This window comes from Pygocentrus nattereri, chromosome 3, assembly GCF_015220715.1.
Source record: "Pygocentrus nattereri isolate fPygNat1 chromosome 3, fPygNat1.pri, whole genome shotgun sequence".
Taxonomy (NCBI): Eukaryota; Metazoa; Chordata; class Actinopteri; order Characiformes; family Serrasalmidae; genus Pygocentrus; species Pygocentrus nattereri.
The window spans coordinates 45,909,273-45,927,682 of NC_051213.1; the positions used below are offsets into that span (position 1 = coordinate 45,909,273).

Below are 18,410 nucleotides of genomic sequence, written 5' to 3' on the forward strand. Positions count from 1 at the left end.
CTGTGGTCAGTGGAGCTGATGAAATGGACAACGAGTGCAGAAACGAGGTGGTCACAACGTAATGGACACAAGAGAAAATGCGCGGGGAATGTTTCAACAAAGTAGAACGTCTTCTGTTTACTGTCCAATCAGAAGGCCGAGTGCACTGAGTGACGGGAAACAAGGCCAATCAATTTTGAGGATTTTGTAGCTGTTACCATAGCAGCCAATCAGCAGCGGTGTTTACGTTGAGGGCGGGCCCCAATGTTCAGGAAGTTTGTGGTGGCTATCAGAGCTGAGGGGTAAAGTATGTGATGTTTTCATCTAGTAAAGCGATCGCGTGCGTTTCTGATGCAGATCAGCAGAAGTTCAGATGTTCAGATCCTCTGCGTGTTGCTCCGTCTTTGTTCAGCCCGCTAGGTTTGATCTCTCTAGCGCTCGGATCTGGTTTAGCAGGTAGCGTGTGTTCTAGCTAAGTAACCTAGCTCTCCTGTTTAGCAGCTGCAGAACATTCATAACGTTCATGATCATAACTCAGTGCAACACCTCAGAGACCTGAATGAACTCTAAACGCAAGATAAACGTCATCAGCACCGGTTATTGATCAGTTCCTCGGCCTGGGCACGAAGCTGAACTTGGTTTCTTATTCAACTTTCCCGTTCCACCTTAAATGCGGCAGCAGGTACACTGTGGAGCGCAGAGGCGCCGGAATGTACCTACTGTAATATTTAAGGTGGAGCGGAAAGTGGAAGTGGAAGCCAACTTCAACGTCGTTGCTTCTTCTCTGCTTATGTACACACTTAAAAAAAGCAGGTTCTTTAGTAATGGTAATGGTTCTTTTTAGAACCATGAGGTCTATCTAGAACCATTCCATGCTTAAATGGTTCTTTGCATGGTGAAATGGTTCTTTAGATTGATCTGGAATGTGTTATGTGTGGTTTTATATAGAACCTTTTTGAAAATGGTCCTATGTAGCACCAAAAAGGGTTCCTCTGTTGTTACAAACTTGATATTGTAACAGTAGAGGAACCATTGTTGGTGCTATATAGAACCGTATACGTCATGTTTTCCATCAAGCTGAAGAACCATTTAAGCATGCAAATGGTTCTGAATTGAAGCTTCGCTGCATGTTCTTCAAGGGTTCTTTAGTTATGGGAATAGTTCCTTTTAGAACCATGGGTTTATCTAGAACCATTCCATGCTTAAATGGTTCTTTGTATGGTGAAATGGTGCTTTAGATTGATCTGGAATGTGTTATGTGTGGTTTTATATAGAACCTTTTTGAAAATGTTTCTATGTAGCACCAAAAACGGTTCTTCTGTTGTTACAAACTTGACATCATAACAATAGAGGAACCCTTGTTCGTGATGTATAGAACCATATACAACACATTCTCAGTCAATCTGAAGAACTATTTCCTGTTCTCTGCTTAGATACACACTTGAAAAGATGGTTCTTCAGGGGTTCTTTAGTAAAGGGAATAGTTCTATTTAGAATCATGAATTCTATCTAGAACCATTACATTCTTAAATGGTTCTGTGCATGGTTAATTGGTTCTTCAGACTGATGGAGAATGTGTTGTTTATGGATCTTTAGAAAACCTTTCTGAAAATTGTTCTGTATGGTAGCAAAAATGGTTCTGATACTGTCAGAAACTTGACATCGTAACGTAGAAGAACCCTTGTTGGTGCTGTATAGAACCATGTACAACACCTTCTTCCTCAATCTCAAGAACCATTTCACCATGCAAAAAACTTTAGGTCCTTTTTTTCATATTTAACAAAGGGAACCATGGGTTCTATTTGGGCCCACTGCATACTTAAATATGAAAAGTTCTTTGAAATGGTTCTTTAGTTTCATGGAGAATGTGTTGTATATGGTTCTATACAGCACCAACAAGGGTTCTGTTACTGTTACAAACTTGAAAACATAGAAGAACCCATGGTTCTAAATAGAACCCTTTCTTTTGCTACCGAACCCTTGAAGAACCATCTTTTTTAAGTGTGTATTGAAGACTTTACAGTTTCCATCCATTTCAGGCCGTTTGTGAGGTTTCACCTACGTACAGCTTGTGCAAGATGCCTTCAAAGATGTTCCACTGACGTTCTTTGGGTTAACCGTCAGCCTCTGCAGGTACAGGTCCGCATGGATGCAACCCAGCAGATAGATGACTCCTTCTGTGAAGATGACACGGGTGAAGAAAAGGAACCGGGACGAGAAGAGAAGGAAAGAGAACCGCTGGCTGCGTTAAAAGTGTTCAAAAATAATTACATCCCAGAAACAGGTGAGCGTTAGAGCAGCCACACCAAACCTCAGTGAGCCCAATACAGATGTAGCCTTTGGTGGAGCACATAATAGTACGGTGACCAGATACAACGGTCAGGTCTAAGATCATGACCACCTCCTTGTTTCTGCACTCATTGTCCATTTTATCAGCTCCACTGACCACAGAGGAGCATGTTGTAGTTCTACGGTTACAGACTGTAGTCCAACTGTTTCTCTGATACTTTGTTAGCCCCCTTTCACCCTGTTCTCCAGTGGTCAGGACCCCATGGACCCTCACAGAGCAGGCGCTATTTGGTGGTGGATCATTCTCAGCCCTGCAGTAACACTGACGTGGTGGTAGGTGTTAGTGTGTGTTGTGCTGGTCCTGAGTGGATCAGACACAAGCAGTGCTGCTGGAGTTTTAAATACCTCAGTGTCACTGCTGGACTGAGAACAGTCCACCAACAAAAATATCCAGCCAACAGCGTCCTGTGACCACTGATGAAGGACTAGAGGATGACCAACACAAACTGTGCAGCAGCAGATGAGCTGTCGTCTCTGCCTTTACATCTACAAGGTGGACTGATGAGGTAGGGGGGTCTAATAGAGTGGACAGTGAGTGGACACAGTGTTTAAAAACTCCAGCAGCACTGTTGTGTCTGATCCACTCAGACCAGCACTACATACACCACCACTCCAGTGTTACTGCAGTCCTGAGAATGATCCACCACACAAATAGTACCTGCTCTGTGAGGGTCCATGGGGGTCCTGACCACTGAAGAACAGGGTAACAGAGTATCAGAGAAACAGATGGACTACAGTCTGTAACCGTAGAACTACAGAGTGCAGCTATACAGTAAGTGGAGCTGATAAACTGGACAGTGAGCGTAGAAACAAGGAGGTCCTAATAACGTCATGCCTGATCGGTGTATAACTACATATTGTTTGAGAGAGAACCATATAAAACCTGTACTGTTAAGCTAACGGTAGCTTAGTTAGACCCCCCCCCCTCTTACTACCACTGCCACCTAGTGGTGAGCTCCCACACAACCAATTAGTGACCCCTCTGAAATATAATGTTTTATTCAGCAGTTCAGAATTGGAATAAAAATTGACAAATGTAAAAATACGTCCATCGTTTTTAAATACCCCAGTATACCCTGTTAGCATTACAACCCCCCTAACCCTAGACATAGGGGTACTTCTTCTAAAATTGCTGTTTGCGAGCTTAGTTGGACAGATTTATTTCTAGCTAATTGTCTCAAGTTACCTGTGTAACAAAAACTTGATGTGGTTAGTGGGCTCAAGTGTGCATGGATTTTATTAGGGCTGGTTTATGAGGAGTCTGGCCTCTTCCTATTTCTGCCATTATATATGGAAACGTGACTGCAAAACAGCAGAGGGCGCCCATGAGCGAGTCCTTAATGTATGGAGGTAAAAGTTTAAGTAGTTTCTGATCACTTGCCCAGAACTTTCTTGTAATTTTATTTTTATGCTGTTTAGTGTTTAGAAAATGAATGCATTATTTTATATTAAAAATGTTTAGGAAGGGCTCCCGAGTGGCACAACCATCTAAGCGTTGGCTCCATCATCAGGAGGTTGCGTGAGCAACAGTTCGAAAAGATGCAGTGGCGCTTCGCAAGACTCTGAGGAAGCCTGTATGAGCCTTCGCCCTCCTCGCGTTGATAGTATCATGTGACTGGGGGAGTCCTAACTAGTGGGTGGAATTGGAGACGACTAAATTGGGGAGAGAGTTGGGTTAAAAACAAAAAACGTGTAAACATTTATAAACGATTTAGTTAGAACGCCCCATCTTAACCCATTCATTTTGGATTCTCTGCTGAAATTCTAAGCATACAGGGCTGTGTGATGAGAAAACATGTAGGCATTTTCTCATTTGGAGTTTCTTAACCCTCTCTCTCTCTCTCCAACACATCCGCAGAGGTGCCCCTCTACCGAGGAGAGAACGTTTTGGGCCGTGACCCTGCCTCATGCTCCTTTCCGCTACAGGCCCGTTCCATATCCAGCCGTCATGCTGTCATCTCCATCTCCTTCTTCCGTGATGACAGCCGTCACCTCAGTGGTGGGGACACCATGGAAGCACTGCTGTGGGACCTGGGCAGTTTGAACGGCACCAGGAAAGGCCGGTTTAAACTGACCCCTCATGTGCGTTACGCTCTGACCGAGGGTGACAGCGTGGTGCTCGCTGACCTGCCCTGCCAATACATCAGCCTTAAACATGCAGACAGAAACACACACGTGGCCACGGAGAAAGAGAAGGAGAAGGAGAAGGAGAAAGGGAAGGATCCGTCACCCGCCAAGAGTGGCTCAGAAGGAGGGATGGGTAGAGGAGTGGAGAACACGGGGAAGAAGAGCGTGTTACCACCTGTGCCGCTATGGAAGGATAAAGAGGCAAATCTTCAGTCGCCTCAGAAGACCCCCAAAGAGCCAGAGAAGACCCTAGTGCCTGAGTCTGACTCTGACTCGGAGGGAGAGAAAGGTGGACAGAGAGAGAGGAGGAGGTTTTTGGGTAGGTGGCGAGACCGATTTGGGCAAAATTTCTACTTATTCCACTAATTAGGCCACTTGTATTAAATAGTGATCTGGGGCCAGAGTCACAAAAGTGTCTCAAGAAAGAAAATATTCGTAAATAGCTGAGCTAAATGTTTATTTTTCATCTCAGGACTTTTCTTAAAAATTCTCTTAAGGATAATTATGATGACCGGTGGGAATCTTAACGAAAAAGTATGGTCTTAACTTTCTTAACCAAGTAGACCCCTTAAACTGTAACTTCTAATGAGTTTTACAACATATCGCTATTTTGGAACAAAACCTTGTATCTCCAAAATGATCACTTTACAGGAGAAGGAAAAAAGCTATTTTACTTTCAATGTAAGCCAATGAAACCAGACATTGTTCAGAGTAGTTTTGGTTTGTTTTGGTCCATTCATCATGAAATTTACATACAATGTAAAGGGCAACAGACATTTTCAAATTATGTCAAAAACTGAAAAATGCAAAAAAAAAATTGAGATACGATCTGTAAAGTGTGACACGTTATTAATTAAATTTAATTAATAAAATACATAAAATGTTTTAAAGACAATATTTGCATTTAAGAACAATGCAACTTCTTAGTGTTTGTCTTAAGTTCCATTGTAAGTTAACACAGTCCTTTTAACTGTATTCACACCTACAAGTACGCTGTCTCTGAACCGTTCTTTTTGTCTCTCTCCCTTTAATTTATAACCTCAGACTCGGCATCCTCAGACCTGTCAAGCCCCACTTGTTCAACATTCCTGACGCCAGCAAACAAAGTCATTCCAGAGAGGTACTTTACCAAAAGACTGATCTATAAAACTGCCACAATATCAAGTTCAGCTCAGTTTGGTCAGTTTCTCCAGATCAGTATTAATGTTGTTTTGTTCCAGCCGGTCTGTAAAGCTTCTTACAGCCCGTTTAGTTTGGCGAATGGTGTTGGGTTCATTTCTGGCTGATTCCAGGTTGTTTAGCTGTTCTTCTGTCACAGCTGCCGACTGAAAAGCTGCTCAGTGGTGACGACAGTTTGGGAATTTAGTGTCGTCTCATCTTCAGAGTCAGACCAAATCGGCTGTCGGTCAAATGTGATCTTAAAAGTGTCTGTTTTCTATTCTGTAAGAAGTAAAAACGCTCAAATGGCTTGAGCGCCTCCTACAGCTGTCAAAGTCGTTGCTTAGCAACCACGTCTCAGCAGAGTGATACAGTGTGAAAAAAAAAGTGCTGTTATGACGAAATCACAGCACGGTTAGAATGCTTCTCAACCAATCAGCTTGTGTGGCCGGAACTAACAGTTATATATAATGTATAATTTGGTTGCTGTCCAATGAAAACCATGTCTTTCCATTTTTTGTCGATTTTTATTTTTCTACATCATTTCAACACACCAGCATTCCTTTATGTTGTGTGAAAAAATGTATGATGAATGGTCCAGTAGAAATGCTCTAAAATCACTTGGAATAAAATCTCTTTACATTAACTTGCATTGAAAGGTGAACGTGTTTTTGCCTCCTCCTGTAAAGTTACTACTTTGGAAATACGTGTTTTTCTTTGGACAGTGATGGTTTGCAGTGAGGGAGGAATTGTGTGAAACTGGGGAAGTATTTTGTAATAAATGTTTTTTTATTATTATCTTTTTGGAATAGCTGTCATGTATATACCCCTTGGCTTAAGAGAATTTCATGTTATCTTTCCCTAGTGAGGACGAAAGCTCGATCACCCCGTCTTCGGCTGGGATGGGCAGATTTATAAAGAAAGAGAACCACAGTAAAGCCTCCTCAGACTCCTTCACACCTGCCCTTCTGAACTTCAACATGGACAGTGACACAGATGGGGAGGAAGAGGATGCAGAGGTGAGGAAGACAGAGCCTGAGGTTAAGCCTGCTAACCCACCACAAGCGGACCCAGTTGTTCCAGCCTGTCTCCATATGGACAGCGATACTGACGTAGAGGATGAGGATATGGAGAAAAACAAGAATCCAGAGATTTCAGCTGGAGTCGAACAAAAGGACCTGGTTGCTGCAGCTGGTCGCACCACAGACAGCGATACTGATGTAGAGGATGAGGGGACGGAGAAAACCAAGAGTCCAGAGACTGCAGCTGGAGTCGCACAAAAGGACGTGGTTACGCCAGCTGGTCACGCCATGGACAACGGTACAGATGTCGAAGGGAATGAGCCTCATAGAACTGAAACCAGTCTGCCTTCTGGAGACGAAGAACAAAAGACATCCACAGAATTCCACATGGATAGTGACACAGACGTTGAAGATGAGAATGTTCCCATTATGACAAAGCCGGTGTTGCCAGTGTCCATACCCTCAGCCAATCCTGTAGCAGAATTACATATAGACAGCGACACTGACTCAGAAGAAGAGGAGAAGCCAACAGAAGCAATTAAGCTAATCTCAGACAGTGATACCGATGATGACGATCCTTTCAAACCTACGAAGGGTAAAACCATAAAGAATGTGAAGGCTCTACAGGCCAAAACGGTGCAGACTGACTCCAACAGTGACACAGATGTGGAGGATGACTTCACCGCAGCCAACTCTAAGGCACGTAAAGACTTTGGGATTGCCCCAGATGCTCACTGTGAAAGTCCAGCTCAGGTCCAGCCTCCTGCTGAAAAATTGCAGGGTGAATTCTGGATGGACAGTGATACGGATGTGGAGGAAGAAGAGGAGAAGCTTGAGAGAGAGTGGAAGGGTTCAGGAACAGCAGCAGAGGCTATCCAGTCTTCTACACCAAGAGGAGCAGGTGGGTTTTCTTTACTATATTTGCACTATAAATAGCGGTCACTCTTTATTTCTGTATAAATTAAAATACTTTCATGTATTTGTGTTTTTGTGATTTCTCCAGGTTTGTCTGAAGAGGAGATGGAAACCCAAGTATTTGTCAGTCCGTCTCAGCCATTTAAACGTGAGTCATTCATTCTGATATTTTCTGATACTTTCTGATACTCTCAAATATGCCGTATGTCCAGCATTTCCAAAAATCAGAGTACACTCTCAGAACTAGAGGTAGTAAACTGTCTCTGGGGCAGTGCCCCCCTTCGTCACTGGGTTGGTACCGTTTCTTCACCACTCCAAGTCATCCCACATCCTAGAGCCTCATCCCTACAGCACATCCAAAACCTTCCTCAGACTTCCTTCACCACTCCAAGTAATCCCGTGTCTTACACACCTCTTCCCTCCAGCACATCCAAAAAATTCCTCAGACTTTCTTCACCACTCCAAGTCATTCCACATCTTACAGACCTCATCCCTCCAGCACATCATCCAAAACCTTCCTCAGACATTCTTCACCACTCCAAGTCATTCCACATCTTACAGACCTCATCCCTCCAGCACATCATCCAAAACCTTCCTCAGACATTCTTCACACAAGTCATCCCAAAGGCGATAATGGGAGCATCACTTCACTTCACCCCAAACATGAATCATGAATACCTCTCAAACTCTCATCCTAACTCATCCCATAGAAGTGCATTAGAGCTTCATCACTCCAACTCATCCAAAGCCCTCCTTAGACTTTCATCACTTCATCCAACTTATATCAAAGGCATTCAGTAGAGCATTATCGCTTCAGTCCATACCAAATTTGTTCGCTGATGCCTCAAATAGTCCAGCTCATCCCAAAGAAGTGCAGTAGAGCTTCATCGCTCCAACTCATCCCAGAGGTGTTCAGTGGAGCTTCATAACATCAGCTGAATCCAATGGAGCGCCATCGCTTCTGTCCCAAAGTTGTTCACTGGAGCTTTATCACTCCAGTTCATCCATCCCTAAGGTGTTCAGTGACATTTCACCACAACTGCCTCTTAACTCAAATTTATCCCAAACTTGTTCAATGACACTTCAACATTTCAGTTTATTCCCAAGTCCCAGAGGTGCTCATTTGAGCTTCATCACTAACTCATCTCAAAGGTGTTCAATGGATCCTCTCATCATACTGGAAAGTTTTACACCCCTTCAGCCTTTGCGCTGCTTATGGCAGGGGTCGGCAACATGCAGCTTTTTTACTGCCCTGTTGCGGCTCCACAGCAGAATTAGATTTTTAGGTAAAAATAAAATAATCCTCCTTTGCAGTAGAATAAAGCTCTGCTGATCGTTCAGCGCAGTTTAACAATAAATGGTCTTATGCGCTAGACTTAATGTAGCCTATAACTGCTCATTTACCTTTAACCCCGAAGACTGGCACACAGACTGCTGGTCACCATAACAATACATACAAAACTCTCACCTAGCCAGTAACTAGCTAGATGCATGTCGATAATTTGGAGACGGATTTATAAGCCAGTTTTTTGTACTCAGCTGATACGTTTAATCTGCAACAAGAAACTGTGAAACACTAAAAAGTCAGGAAGCTGGAGTCAGTTTCTCATTTGCAAGCTTGTTTTGTTGTTTGAATTTTCCCATTCCACCTTAAATGTTGCCGCAGCTACATTCAGAAAACTGAACATTGAGAGACGTTGTACGAGAAACAGTTCTAATTTTGTGGAAAGTTTCCTGCTGGAGATGTGAGAAAAACCATACTAGTACATCAGCACATACCGAGACATATTTACAGCCAAGATGGTAAAAAGGACATAAAATGTCATGGCTTCCAAGGTGGTTTGATTTTTGTTGAAAGAACAAAATGGCGCTTTGTAGCATTTTGAGATGTGATCCCTGCCGTCCCTGGTGACCTTAGGCTTGTATGTGGCTACTCCACTAAATCTCTTTCTTCTGTTGATGTACTTCTATGGCTATGCACATGAAACTGAACTCCTCTTTCAGCAGTGGACAAGTAGCAGCATTCACCCATAAAAGTAGTGCCTGGAAATCTTTGGAAATACAATGTCCAGTTGATTTTTCACTGCACTCATGCTCTTTCTCTGTCCTTCTCTCAGGGCCAGCTCTCCCCTCTCTCCTACGATCCTTTGTGTCCCCTGGAGGCCGCAGTCAGGACAGCGATGACTTAACTGTGGCTGAGACTCAGTCCTTCGTGTCTGATGCTCTTGCTGCAGACGCCACTCTGGATAAGACACAGCAGTCACTGAGGGGCTGTGGTGCTTCACCCTTCCAGCTGGGCCTCTCTGACAGCAGCCACCGACAGCTAGATCCTGAAGAACATGCTGGGGCTTTGGACCCCTCAGAGGACGACTGGACCCTGCAGCCTACCCAACCATATGGTATCTTCAACCACTTCGCTCTACTATTCAAAGACTGGAAAGTAGGGCTTCATCTGTCAGTTTATTTACATGAAGGGAAATTAGGAGCCTGGTCAATCCCGTTTTATTCAGCATTCCTCACACAGGCCGACAAAGTCATTCCAGAATAGAGTTGATAAAAAAAAAAAAAGACTGACTCCTTAGCTTTCCACAACTTGCTGTAATATTAAATAATAAATGAATTGAATATTTTTTTCCCCTTTACAGAACTGATTATTGTGGGCTACTAATATTATTAGGCTGCAGTAGAGCAAATTCCCCAGTGGCTGTAGTTACGCAGAGTGCAACATACCGTCTGAGTGAAATTTTGTGTTTTCTGCAGAGCTGAAGCATCACAATACCTTCAGATGAGTTGTAAAATTCTGAAAATATAAAACTTCATGGGTCCACAGGCAGTTATAGCTGAATTTCAGGGCACCTTCATGACAGTGACGAAAAACACTTTACTGTTTTGTAATAAGCAAAGCATGTGGTTTTGGAACTCGCTGCTATTAGCACACATAACGTTTTTTGTGCATTATGTAAAGGGAAGAAACAGCCATGAACCCACACCAGCAGGATCTCACAAATGTACATGCTTGCAGTCACAACTTTCAAAGCGAGAGGTAAAATAACTTTCAAAAAATGTTGCTAATCGCATTGTATTATTTAGAAAGGATCTCAATTATCCAAAGATGGCATCAGCTGCAACAGACTATGTGTTTATGTACAGTATCTCGCAAAAGTGAGTACGCCCCTCACATTTCTGCACATATTTTATTCCAGGACAGGTTATAATAAAATACTTGCAGAAATGTGAGGGGTGTACTCACTTCTGTGAGATACTGTACACTTGCTGGCAGGAGCTGGGAGGCAAGACAGTTGATAAACTGATAATCCAGATTTTTTTAAACAAGAAAACGCCATGCTAATTATTTTAAAATAGCCTGTTTCTAGTGACACAGTCCATCATTTACTATTAGATTAATTGACGTTTTGAACCGTCATGCACTCGGCTGTGTTCTCTCAAACAATACAAGCCATATCACCCCCTACAGTTCCTGTAGTGTACTGCAGCCTTTCAGAATGACCACATGGATCATATGAACAGTGCATTTCATGTTAAGTAAACAGTGTGTTGACATTTCGTCCATAATCAACATTGTTTTAGCAGCCCAACTAGAAAGCACCACCGAACCCAGCTTTCCAGCCTTTTTCTTATTTCTTTGCTCACCGTTTCAGGTTTAAATAATGAAAACTGCTAACAACTTGTATGTATTTTCTTTTTTAGTCATAATTAGTCTGTTAGCTCTCTAGTATGTATAATTAATGTGTTGCACAGCCTTTTTGTCACTTGACTGCCTCCTCAAATGGCACCTACTTGTGTTTCCTTAGCTAATCCTTCGCTGATATTACTGATATTGTTTCATAGCTGTGAAGAACGTACGAGGCACTACTGAAGCCAGGTCGAGGCAGTTGGATCTAGAGGCTACACAAGACTATGCTGTCCACATGGATAATGAGGATGAGCCTACCCAGCCACTGAAAAAAGGAAATGATGACAGTGACACTAATGGGGTGCCTGACACTGGTGAAAAAAGAGGAAGGGTTGTAGACGATGATGGGGAGGTGCTGGATTCGCATCCCTCCACTGCTGACACTCTGATCCTGGCCAGGAGCCCAAAGCTAGAGGAGCAGACCCAAGCTTATGGTCTCTTTACTGCCCAAATCTTGCCATTTGATGAGGAGGAGGAGGAAGAAGAGTTTGACAGCGGACCTGGGCCTAGTGCAAGGCTCAGCAAACGAAGACAGATAGAGGAAGAGCAAACACAGCCTATAGAGCCTGGTGCTAACATCCATGTTGCCATTGCTGAAACACTGGCTATGTTTGAGGAAGAGGAGGCAGAGGAAGAAGAGCACAGCACTGAAAGCATGTCCAGCAGGAGATCCCATAGGGGAGGAAAAGCCGAGGAAACACAGCCTCTTGAGCCTGATGGTAGTACCCATGTTGCTATTGTGGAAACACAGCCAATGTGTGAGGATGAGGAAGAACAGAGTGAAATCACTTCTAGTAGATCCTGTAGGGGGAGAAAGGTTGCTAAAGTTGAGGAAACCCAGCCTCTTGACCCTGATGGTAGCACCCATGTTGCTATTGCTGTAACACAGCCGGTGGGTGAAGATAAGGAAGAAGGACAGAGTGAAACTATGTTGGACAGTAAACCCCGCAGAGGGAAAAAGGTTGCTAAAGCTGAGCCAACACAGCCTCTTGAGCTGGATGCTAATACTGATATTGCTATTGCTGAAACACAGCCTCTGGGGGGTGAAGAGGAGGAACCTGAGGAAGAACAGAGTGAAATCACTTCAAGCAGAAGATCCTGTAGGGGGAGAAAGGCTGCCAAAATTGAGGAAACCCAGCCTCTTGAGCCTGATGCTAGTACCCATGTTGCTATTGTGGAAACACAGCCAATGTGTGAGGATGAGGAGGAACATGAGGAAGAACAGAGTGAAATCACTTCTAGTAGATCTCGTAGGGGGAGAAAGGTTGCTAAAGTTGAGGAAACCCAGCCTCTTGAGCCCAATGCTGGTACCAGTGTTGCTATTGCTGTAACACTGCCGGTGGGTGAGGAAAAGGAAGAAGGACAGAGTGAAACTACGTTGGACAGTAAACCCCGCAGAGGGAAAAAGGTTCCTAAAGCTGAGCCAACACAGCCTCTTGAGCTGGATGCTAATACTGATATTGCTATTGCTGAAACACAGCCTCTGGGGGGTGAAGAGGAGGAACCTGAGGAAGAACAGAGTAAAATCACTTCAAGCAGAAGATCCTGTAGGGGGAGAAAGGCTGCCAAAATTGAGGAAACCCAGCCTCTTGACCCTGATGCTAGCACCCATGTTGCTATTGCTGTAACACAGCCCGTGGGTGAAGATAAGGAAGAAGGACGGAGTGAAACTACGTTGGACAGTAAACCCCGCAGAGGGACAAAGGTTGCTAAAGCTGAGCCAACACAGCCTCTTGAGCTGGATGCTAACACTGATGTTGTGATTGCTGAAACACAGTCAGCTGCTGACGATCAGGAGGAAGGTGAAGACGATCAACAAAGTGAAATCACATCTAATAGGAGATCCCGTAGGGGGAGAAAGGTTGCTAAAGTTGAGGAAACCCGGCCTCTTGAGCCTGATGCTAGCACCCATGTTGCTAAAGCTGAAGCACTGGGTGAGGATGAGGGGGCACAGGAAGACGACCAACAGGGTGGACCCAGGAGACCCCGCAGGGGGAGAAAAACTGCTAAAGCTGAGCCAACTCGGCCTCCCAAGTCTGATGCCAGCACCCGAACTACTACTACTGAAATTACTATGGATGAAGAAGGGGGGGTGCAGGAGGAAGAGCAACAAGCTAGCAAGAGAAGCCTCAGAGGAAAAGGGACAGGAGTGTCTGGTAAGGGCAGAGGAAGAGCAACCGCAGAGAAAGAGGGAAAGAGGAAGAGGGGAAGAGCCGTGTTAGAGGAAGAGGAGGACAGCGAAGAGGAGACAGATGGATGTAGGAAGGGAGGAAGAAAAAGCACAAGACAGAGGTCTAAAGAGCAGGAAGAGAGGGACAAGCTGGAGGAGGAGAAGAACGAAAGGGAGACCCAAGAGGAAAGGAGAGAGGAGCAAGAGCAGAAAGTGCAAGAAGAGAGGAAAGGTTTAGAGAGGGAGAGAGTGGAGCGTGAAGAAAGAGAGCTGGCTGAAAGGTTGGAACAAGAGAGGAGGGAAAATGAAGAAAGAGAGCAGTTGAAAAAGGAAGAGGAGGAGAGGGAGAGGAAAGAAAATGAGAGAAGGGAGAGGGAAAGGAGGGAAGAAGAGGCAAGAGAGAAGCTTGAAAAGGAGAGGAAGGAAAGAGAAGAGAGGGAAAGAATAGAAAAGGAAGAGAAAGACAGATTAGAGAGAGAGAAGAAGGAAAGGGAACAGAAGGAAAGATTAGAAAAGGAGAAGGAGAGATTGGAAAAGGAGAAGAGGGAAAGAGAAGAACTTGAACAAAGACTTGACAAAGAAAGGAGTGAACAGGAAGAAAAAGACACAGACAGGGTACGAAGGAAGCGAGAAGAGAAGGAACAAACTGAAAAAGAAGTGCGAGAAAAGGAAGAGAGAGAACAAGTGGAAAAAGAGAAGAAAAAGAAAGAAAGTGAGTACAAAGATAGAGCGGAAAAGGAAAGAGGACGACTACAGGGAAAGCGTCGAGCGGGGCTGGTGAGGAAAGAAAAAGGAAAAGAGGATGAAGAAGTCGAGGACACAGATGGACAGAGTGAGAATTCCAAAAGAAGGATGCTGGAAATGGAAACGGTAGAGACAGAAAAACAAGAGGATGAAGACGGGAAGGGTAAAAAGAAAGTGCAAGTAAAAGCAGAAATTGGAGCGAAACTGGGTAGAGGTAGACGACCTACCAGGAAATCTGCTGCACCCCTTGCTGCCGCAGAGGAATCCATGTCGGTAGATGTCCCAGCCAGAAGGACACGCTCACGTTCAAATTCCTCCAACTCTGTCAGTTCAGAGCAGTCCACATCCACTATGGATGGCCAGACCAGAGGCCAAGGCCGAGGAAGGCGCAGAGGCAGAGAACCAGCTGAAGAAGTGGTTGATAACAGGAGGCCGCCAGGTCGAAGGAAGACCACCACGGCAGCATCTACTGAGACGGAGCGGGATTCCGGTGCTCATGTTCACTCTCGCTCCAACTCCGGAAGCTCAGAGAGATCCAGCAGCAGTGCTGGAATCAAGAAAACAGATAAGGGGGAAAAAGGGGGGAAGAGTGGAAAAATGGAAAAACAAGAAGAAGGTCAACAAGGTTCAGCGGCTGCTGGACGTGGGAGGGGAAGAGGCGGTAAAAGAGTGGAGGCAGGTGATGTTAAAGTGGCGACCACTGAAGAGGCCCACCTGAAGAAGGAGAAATCAGAGGCAGTGTCTGTCAATGAGGACAGTGTTATAAGCCAAACCCCCAGCAGAGGGCGCAAGAGAGGTGCTGATACCACTGTGCTGGTAGCAGAAACGCCCCAGACTCCTAAAACCCCTCGTCGGTCGGTAGCCGGTCCAACCCACAAGGTAGAAACACACAAGCACTGCCCACACGCACACACACACCCCCGCCATATGTAGTCAATCAGCTAAGACGAAGCTAATAGCCACCCTGTAGCACCATGCTAACCAAGCCTAATTCATTACACACCTCAAACTGTGTCAAGTTGTATCAGTTTATGTGAGGGAGCTTTTAAAGGTGGATGTCTGGTTCCTATCACCGCCACTGTGAACAATTCTGACTGTAAGTTTCTCTAGAACAGAGCCTTTCACACCAAACCACGCCAAATGACTTCGGTGACGTTACCCATTTAATTATGCAAAAATCTGAAATATCGGCGTCGTTCCCCATGTTCTGGCCGACTGATTACATTTGGGGTAAGAAGGAAACTGCAAACAACGAACTGATGTTGTTAGAATCACAGATGTCTCTCTGTTTCAGGTCTTGTTTACAGGAGTGGTGGACGAGGATGGGGAGAAGGTGCTGCTGCGTTTGGGTGGTGGGCTGGCGAAGGGCGTGCGTGATATGAGTCACCTAGTGACGGATAAAGTGCGCCGCACCGTCAAGTTCCTGTGTGCTGTGGCCAGAGGAGTGCCCATCGTCACCCCGGACTGGCTGACCAAGGTGAGAGATCTTCACATCTGATAATGTAACGAGAAACACATCTGCAGCGTAAAGGTATAGATGTATTGTTTATACTCTGCTTTCTGAAATACACCAATCAGGCATAACATGACCGCCTCCTTGTTTCTACGCTCATTGTCCATTTTATCAGCTCCACTTACTGTATAGCTGCACTCTGTAGTTCTACAGTTACAGACTGTAGTCCATCTGTTTCTCTGATACTCTGTTACCCTGTTCCTCAGTGGTCAGGACCCCCATGAACCCTCACAGAGCAGGTACTATTTGGGTGGTGGATCATTCTCAGCACTGCAGTAACACTGACGTGGTGGTGGTGTGTGGGGGTCCTGACCACTGAAGAACAGGGTAACAGAGTATCAGAGAAACAGATGGACTACAGTCTGTAACTGTAGAACTACAAAGTGCAGCTATATAAGTGGAGCTGAGCGTAGAAACAAGGAGGTGGTCATAATGTTATGCCTGATCAGTGTAGTGACCACAAATGAATTATTTCAGCATTTTGGGTCTCTCTCTTTCTTTCTCTGTCTATCTGTCCTTCTCTGTCTCCCTCTTTCACAGTGTGGTAAAGCAGGGACCTTCCTCTCTCCTAATGAGTTCTTAGTGAAAGATGCGGAGCAGGAGAAGAAATTTAACTTTAAGCTGCAGGACTCTTTGAGAGCGGCCAGCCATCAACCCCTATTACAGGTACTCTTATTGCTTTTAACCTCCAGTTCAGGCAGTAGCGTTGTCTCCATCAGTCTGGTCCTCAGGGCCCTCAGGCAGTCCTCATTTTTACCTCCCAATACTTTGAGGAGAAACGTGTGCTGTCTAGGAAGAACTGCTGGTCTCGATCCATCACACCACCAAGATGGCGTTAGCTTTTCCTTTTCATGTGTACATGTTAGGAACACCTGGACAGCTGCTTGGTCATGCATTTATTAGCGATGCATCTAAATTTGGGCCACCAAAAAGTGAAGAAGTGGCTGCTGAAAATGGTAAAAAGTAGCGATTTTGGGTTTCGTCCAACGTTCAAACTGCGGTATTGCAGTGGAAAATAAATAAATTAAGTACTTTCAAAAATTATTTATTATATTGTATTATTTAGACCTTAGATATTTAGAAGGATTATGCTGTGATCTATTTAAACCATTATGGCATTAATTAATTAATATAGAATAATAAAAAAATCTTTTTTTACTTTAAACTTATTTTTTCCCATTTTTAAAACTTTATTTCTTTTTCAGTAAAGCTTACAGATTTAGATTTATCATAAATTTAATTTGAGAAAGAAATCTCCCACATTTTTTGGCACCACTGAAACAGGAAACAGTGTTTTAGTTTGTGGGCGGGGCCTTATTTTCACCACGCCCTTGTATTCCAGAGCAGGAAGTGTGTCTGCATCCCTTGTGGGCAGTTAGGTGACCATTGTTTTGACCGTTCATTCTCAGCCCTGCAGTAACACTAACGTGGTGGTGGTGTGTTAGTGTGTGTTGTGCTGGTTAGAGTGGATCAGACACAGCAGTGCTGCTGGAGTTTTGAAACACTGTGTCCACTCACTGTCCACTCTAGTAGACACTCCTACCTTGTCGGTCCACCTTGTAGATGTAAAGTCAGAGACGACAGCTCATCTGCTGCTGCACAGTTGGTGTTGGTCATCCTCTAGTCCTTCATCAGTGGTCACAGGACGCTGTTGGCTGGATATTTTTCGTTGGTGGACTGTTCTCAGTCCAGCAGTGACACTGCGGTATTTAAAAACTCCAGCTCCACTGCTGTCTGATCCACTCACACCAGCGCAACACACACTAACACACCACCACCACGTCAGTGTTACTGCAGTGCTGAGAATGATCACTTTGTCATACTGAAAGCAAATTTGATCAATAATAATGAATTTGGGCTGCTGTGAGATCTAGAGCTGAGCATCCCTTCTCTACAGGGTTATGAGATCCATGTGACGCCCTCTGTGAAGCCTGAGCCAGTTCAGATGAAGGACATCATCGCCTGCTGTGGTGCACGCTACCTTCCCAAGATGCCCACTGCTCAAAAGGTGACAGTCTTCACTTTCAAATTCATCATGGAGCATCCTAAAAACATGGCATTTGACCTGGTTGGTGATGCCACTCATCAGTGGCAAACACCAGAGCGGGCATCTGCAAGCTCTGACTTAAATCGAAAAGACATGTTTTGTTGGAAATGCAGGTTTGACCAACGTTCCTCTCTTTTCTCTTTAAGGCTCAGGTGGTGGTGGTGTCCTGTGAAGAGGACAGAGCTCTGTGTAATAAGGCCCTGAGTTTGGGTGTCCCTGTGGTCAGTGCCGAGTTTCTGCTGACCGGTATACTGCAGCAGAAGGTGGACCTGAAGACGCATGCGCTCTCGACTTCTCCCTCTGCTGCTTCCAGACCTGCCACCCAGGGCCGCAGGAAGTAGCCTGGTGGCAGACACTTTTGGGCGCAGGATCTAATGCAATTTTTCCTAATCACGCTAAGCTGCTATTAACTGTGAAGAGAGAATTCTCTGGTCATTTTTTAAGCTACTCCTCAAATAAACATGAAAATAAGAGAGGAATATCTTCGCATTCTCAAAAATCTTTCATTTCTTCGCCACTGTTAGGGGCAGAGCCAGACTGCGCCGGTCTTTTGTTGGTAAATGGAGCCCTGTTTTAATGACATGCCTCGCTGAAGCTCCTTCCTTCCACAAGGGGGCAGCACAGTGTATTAAAATGGATGTCCGTGAGACCACCCAACACATTTTCTAAGCCGCTTATGCTTCCCAGACACA

The 18,410-nt window shown here is 44.7% G+C and overlaps 1 protein-coding gene across 1 annotated transcript; it reads left to right on the forward strand.

Annotated features, from left to right (window-relative positions):
* The first annotated feature begins 240 nt into the window (after positions 1-240).
* mdc1 (mediator of DNA damage checkpoint 1) lies at positions 241-18,197 on the forward strand. The gene is made up of 12 exons (XM_037537248.1): positions 241-286; positions 2,104-2,263; positions 4,187-4,774; positions 5,500-5,575; positions 6,479-7,536; positions 7,639-7,698; positions 9,668-9,949; positions 11,400-15,037; positions 15,453-15,635; positions 16,212-16,337; positions 17,569-17,679; positions 17,865-18,197. Exons 2-12 carry the CDS (start codon positions 2,125-2,127, stop codon positions 18,057-18,059), a joined length of 6,456 nt encoding a protein of 2,151 aa, XP_037393145.1. The 5' UTR covers positions 241-286; positions 2,104-2,124; the 3' UTR covers positions 18,060-18,197.
* Positions 18,198-18,410: the final 213 nt, after the last annotated feature.